This window comes from Mus caroli, chromosome 6 (assembly GCF_900094665.2).
Source record: "Mus caroli chromosome 6, CAROLI_EIJ_v1.1, whole genome shotgun sequence".
NCBI classification, from domain to species: domain Eukaryota; kingdom Metazoa; phylum Chordata; class Mammalia; order Rodentia; family Muridae; genus Mus; species Mus caroli.
In genome coordinates, this window is record NC_034575.1 from 82,155,512 (window position 1) to 82,161,865 (window position 6,354).

General features: G+C 50.1%; 1 protein-coding gene across 1 annotated transcript in view; it reads left to right on the plus strand.

The window, feature by feature from the left end:
* The window catches only part of Add2 (adducin 2), a 95,144-nt gene that overhangs the window by 74,445 nt on the left and 14,345 nt on the right, over positions 1-6,354 (plus strand). The window contains exons 9-10 of the mRNA XM_021164098.2: positions 1,880-1,978; positions 5,217-5,393. Of these exons, the coding sequence (XP_021019757.1) occupies positions 1,880-1,978; positions 5,217-5,393 (276 nt within the window). The remainder of the gene's footprint in view (positions 1-1,879; positions 1,979-5,216; positions 5,394-6,354) is intronic.

Here is a 6,354-nt window from a genome sequence, read left to right on the forward strand (position 1 = left end):
TTTTTTTTTTAGAAAGAAAACTTTTTGAAGCTACTTCTCCCACATTGCTCTGAGATGTTGATGCATTCTCTAAGGCTTTTCACATATATTTATAAAACCAGAAAATCAGTTCTCCCTCNCCTAGCAATGNACACTAAATGGCTTTGNATGTCTCTGTTCTCTCCATCACTCAGAAGTCCCCTGTAGTTGAGNCTTCCAGGGGTTGCTTTCCACCCCAACTCACACCACCAGGTGGAAATCTTNCCAGCTAATCCTTGGGGCTTGAGGAGGCTCCCCTAGACACTTCTAGCGGATACACTTTTGAAGTCTGACTTCATTTTGCCCAATTGCCTCCCTAAAAGGTCGTCCCTTCTGCTTTCTTCCCTGTGTCTAATATATGGGTTATTTCTCTACAGTCTCTCCAAATCCATGTGCTGTATTAATCAACTAATTCCACTTATTAGTTACCAACTAGTTAAAAGAGAGCAGAGCTGCAATGTTGCTTGGCTTAAGTCTAAGCACTGTNTTCTACTAGCACATGTGACTAGAAAAGAGCTGTGAGGCAGCCTCACTTCTCGTGAGCCCCTGCTTCCCCAGCTCTGCTTTGGAGGAGGAGCCCTGCTGCTACTTCTGCCCCAGCAGCCCCAGCAGTGTTAGCTAATAGCACACCTTTGTGGGCTGTGGCAATCTAAGGGAGGGTGTTCCCTGTGCTTCTGTTTATGCTCTTGAACTCTGAGCTCCTTCTAAGTCTCTGGCATTAGAGAGGAAAGAACTTCATCTATTCTTAGAGAGGATGTGGTGCTCTGAGTCTGAGCCTGAGCCTGAGCCTGAGCCTGAGCCTGAGCCTGAGCCTGAGCCTGAGCCTGAGCCTGAGCCTGAGCCTGAGCCTGAGCTCTCTGCAGGGAAGCTTGAATGCATAGAGCTTTGCCTCAGTTCCCACTTGGCTTTGTCTGATTTCAAGCTTGCTGAGGGTCAAACCAATCATGAGTATTTCTTTCAGGGAAGGAAGTAGAACTTGACCCTTGGGGAATCTTGATCTTGATCAAAGCATCTTTCTGGTCTCTTCACCCTTTTTACTCACTGGCCCAGCCAAATCAGAAACTTTCCCCATGAGAACCCCAGGTCTGGTCCAGAGTCTGTCTCCAGTTGGCCAGGAGAATTTCCATTTGAAAATGTTCTCATTTGAAAAACCGATTTGAGGTAATCTGAGGATGTCAGAGCCAAGTCTGTGGAGCAGCACAACCCAGAGGTCCAAAGAGAAGATAATACGGCTGCCTGTTTCTGCAGGGTCACCTCTCAGAGCGCATCCTCTTGGATGTTACCAAAGTCAACTAATTTACTGGCAGAGGCTGCCTTTGAGGTCCAAGCCCTTAACTCAGCATTAGATGAGTGTGCTCACCTAACACTCAACAGCCGCCTCTGAGTTCTCTAAGCCACCAAAGCATTGCCCCAAACAGTCACTCAAGCTGCACTTCATCGGTTTAAAATGCCTTTTCTATCTTCTGCAGTTGGGAGCTCTGGACTCCAACCAGCCGTAGGTGAGCAGTGTGGTTCTTGGTTAGAGGAAGAACAGTAAGCTTGTGGAGGGGCTCCAGGCTGGGATACGGACTTGGCCTTAGTAAGATGAAAGTCTCTTAGGAGTAAAACTTTTTTTTACTTTATTCACTTAGTTTGTGTTCCTGGGTAGGGGAGTTAGTTTAGGCTGCCATGGCTCATATTGAGTTCAGAGGACAATCTGCAGGAATCATCTCTCTCCTTCTACCNTATGGATTCCAGGGACTGAACTTAGATTTTCAGACTTGGTGGCTGGTACCTTGCTCCACGGAGCCATCTTGGCTGGCTGGTGGATGGGGGTGGGGATTTCAAAGCCAGGTTTGACTGGTTCTTTCCTCCTCCACAGATTCTGGTGCTAAGAAACCATGGCATGGTCGCCCTGGGTGACACCGTGGAGGAAGCTTTCTACAAGGTCTTCCATCTGCAGGCTGCGTGTGAGGTACAGGTATGTGAGGTGCCCTGGGAAGTGAGCTCAGGAGCTGGCTCTGATGGGGGCCCTGGGAACTGTGGGCCCTGCTCAGCTGTTAGGTCCTGACCTCCTAAACTGCTTTATCACCCTGCCTGTCACTGCTTTCCTTACACTCCTGCCGTTTCCTGCTTACAATGGGATCTCTGGAAAGTCCATCACAACATCTAATTGGCACTACTCAAATCTAGGGGACCTGAGATCAGGATGGAGGAAACCATCATCAGGCACATAGAAGCCACACCTGGTCATCTGATGTGGCTGTTACACCAAGCTCTACTAGGGGACACAGAGAAAGGGTGCTCTCGTTTCGCCAAGGAATGGGATGGAATGAGGGCAGGCTGTACATGGGCAGGCATGGGAAGAGGAGCGACAGTGAGCCAGTCAGTGTTGTCATGGCAACCCGAGCAGCCAAGCTACCCTTTAAAGGTATATAGGGAGCCAGCTCATATCTCAGTCCCCTCACTGGGAAGGGACAGTTAGTTGGGGAAGGTCAATGACCATGGAGCCCATGAAGCTCCAGGAATGCTGGTTTACAGGCAGCTCTGTGGTGAGGGTCAGCCAAGAGCATGCACAATGTGGTGTCCGAGTTGGTGGGATAAGGGNTGTGCTTATCCAGCCCTGGATAGACTCATGACCAGCCCTGGCTGTGTACCTTTGAGGCAGAGATGTGCCCTCTATAAGCCGATTGTCTCCATGTTGGCATGGGTCAAAGCTGGCTGGGAAGAATGGCCTCTCCAGGCTAAGAGAGGTGGTGAAACTACAGAGGCTATGGTTCTAGGACAAGCCAGCTCTCTGCAAGTCCCACGTGATGCCCTCCTGCCTTACTCTGGTAGGCCAGGCAGAACAGCACTGAAGGAAGGTCACTCCTTCCCTCAGTGTCACTTGTGGTCAGCTAAGCCCCGCCACATGAGGGAGGTGGGAGAGCCCTGTGGTACCCTTACAGTGGAGTGCTGCAGAGACGATTGTAAAGTCTGGAGATGAATAAATGTTACGTGGAATGGAGTGAGTGAGGCGCCCAAGAAACAGCAGTGTTCAGAATTAGACTCTGAGGCCTGGATCCAGGTCATGTCTCTGATGTGGTACCTTCTCCCTCAACTAAGAATTCTGACTGACCTGGCTACTGACTGGCATCAGAACTGGCTGAGCCTTCATGATCAAGGGAAGACTCTCTCTGCCTTTCCTCACACTGAACTGCAAANGGCTCCTTAGCACACCTTTGCAGACGCTTCCCTGAGAAAACAGCACACAGGAAAAGCTCTTCTCTGCAGAGCTATCTCAGCGCTCTGCACAGATGGAGAGTCGCTGCTGTGTCCCCTACACAGTGAAAAGTCTTCTCCCATTTCAGACCTCAGAAGTGGCCCCTGGGCAGTTTAACCCCCTGACCTGTAGCCATTGGGCAGAGCTGTTAGTTCTGGTCATAACAGCCTCCTGGCTGCTGTCACCTGCTCAGGGACAGCTTGATGTGTCTTNGCTCTCCCACATCCCTCTGGCAACCAACCCAGGAAAGGGCCAGTGTCTCCTCATCAGTTTTCTGGATGGAGAGGCTTCTAGAGGGAGGGGATGGACTAGAAGACATGGAAGAGCAGAAGCAAAGACTAAGGCATCAGTGAGCGCAGGGTCAAGGCCTGCAGCTACCACCAGGATTGCACTCTGGTAGCCAGCTCTGAAGCTCCATGTCCACCAAGGGCCCTGATTCCTCCCTCAGTGACCTTGGTGGACAGGGGAATGTGACTGTGGCCATGTCTGTGGTCCAAGCCTAGGTGCCTGCTCTGCTCTCCTGAGCACAGTATATTCTTTGCCTATTGGTTTAGAGTTCTGGAAAAAGTGGGTCATTCCTCACTGAGAGGCAGATGGGAAGCACAGGCAGTTCTTCCCCATCTGCTACCCATCGCCATGGAAACTGCTGGAGGAAGAGATGGAAGGAGGCAGCTTGGACAAGGCTGTGGGTGCTCTCTCCCTTCTTTCTTCTCCATTAACAAACAGTCCCAGGGAGACTGCCTTTCATTATCTGAGTGTTAAATTAGCAGTAGCATCCATGTGCTGCACCCGAGGCTGCAGAACATTATAGATGCTTTACCATCACCTTAAGAGATTCCTCACAATGTAGAGCATCGCCATATTTACTTGATGGATATGGAAACTGAACACAAAGATGCTAAATAGCTACCCAAAGTCACAGGGTGAGGAGGTGGTGTAACACCCAGCCAGCCTGGTACCCACTCATGTCTATCCTTTACACACACCCTAGCACTGTCTCTCCAGGGCATCAGGGGACAGTGGGGACAGTTAAAGACATGCATACATATATCCTGAGTACAAAGGCACTGGGAAGTGTTGTGGTGTCCTCCTGTTCCAGGGTGATGGGGTTCGCCTGAGGAAGTCTGATGAGCTGACTTCCATTAAGCAGGGTTAGGGCNGTCTATTGGTGCAGGAGAATGCTCAAAGCTCATATGCCTGCATCTGTTGGTAAACTAAATGGATTCCTTTATCTCTGGTCNAAACAAACACCACCAAAACCACAACCCAAACTCTCAACCCATCCTNAAACATCAGGCACTGCAGATTAGATCATCGGAGTATGGCTCTGATAAGTGAGCTTGTGTGCAGACATCGTCTTCTTGGATGTGAGGGTGTGAACCCACTGCTGTGTCAACATGGCTTAGCTCTACCTCTCTCTTTCTCCCCAAAACCCAAACCTGACTCAGGACATCTGAATGGTAGGGATGCAAATTGGGAGTGGAGGTTAGATGTGTGGGTGCTTTTAAGGTTAATCTAAATTGCCCACATTGTACACACACCTCTGTCCTAATTGTTAAGTGTGNTGCCTGAAGTCACCTGCACTGCCCCCTCTTCTTCTCTGAGGCATTATGACCTAGGTACCATTTAGTTCTCTGGGGTGCTACATCCCAGGTAGCATTTTTCTTCTCTGGTGTGTTGTATCTGGGATGATGAATATTCGGTCCTCTGTGCTGTCTCATCCGGGGTTTTAACACTTGTTATTTCTTCCTCTCTGGGTTCTCCGGAAACNGAGCCCACAGAGGGATAACTGACACTGTGCTCCATGATAATGAATGCATGCTCCGCAAGTGTTCAGATATCTTCCTCTAGTTCCCTAGGCCTTTCTGGAGCCTGAGTTCTCTGTGACCCACTGCCCTCTGGTACACACCACAGCAGTTTCATGGACTCCACACACCCGTGTGCTGATTCTCTGCAGGTGTCGGCTCTGTCCAGTGCCGGGGGCACTGAGAACCTCATCCTCTTGGAGCAAGAGAAACACCGGCCGCACGAGGTGGGNTCTGTGCAGTGGGCCGGCAGCACCTTCGGGCCCATGCAGAAGAGCCGGCTGGGAGAGCATGAGTTTGAAGCACTCATGAGGATGCTGGACAATTTAGTGAGTGTCTTGGTGCTGTCCTTCAGACCACTCCATGGAGGCTGAGCCCCCATAGCCAGACATCTGAAAGCACTGGGGATGCACAAGAACCACCTCTGTCATGGTTTAGTTAGTGAAGGCCTCTGAGTTTGTGTTCACTTGAACAATAGCTGCACTTTCTCCAGCACTTGCCTTTTCTCCCTCTGCTAAGTGCTNAGACATCCTCACGTCTGCCTATGCTCTCCATGGGAAGTCGAAGTACCTGTCCTCANNTCCACAGCCCATCCCCATCATCCTATATCCATTAGCCCACTCCTCCTCTGGAGTTGGTCCTGCCCATCCCTAATGTCACAGCGTCAATGCTGAGATCCCATCACACAACTAGCCCCCTTATTCCAAGCATCAACGTTACATTATTCTATTGCAATAACCTAACCAAACCATAAGGGTGGGATGGGTCATTAAAGGGTACAAGAGGACAGCCTCCTCCTTCTGGGAGCTAATGATTGGGTTGATAACATGGAAAATCAGAGGANATGCTTCAGGCACAAGAGGTAGGGGAGGGATGCAGTGAGGAGCAAGTTCAGAGGTGAGAAATGAAACCTGTCTTCAGAGCAGTCCTGCTTGGTTACCTTTCCTCACCCTCANGGCCACCTGACCTAACCATGTCAAGGTCATTGCAATAATTAATACTTTCCCCCCTTTCAGTGCCTCCAAGCCATGTTCACCCTGTTGCTAGGGTGACCATGCAGATGGCTTTGCANTGAGATGTGCTTTTGGTGGTGAGAGGGGACTCCTGGCTCNGTGTGCTGAGTCATTGTTCTCAAAGGAAGCACCAGGCCTTTGCGGGTAGCTTCCATAGGAATTGTTTCAGAGCTTTGAGAGAAGCAGACAATTCTATCTAAAATCTCAGAGAAGAAAGAAAGGAGGGCTCTCACCCGATCAGACTTCACTGTGAACGTTGGAGAAAGGTGCTGTGAAT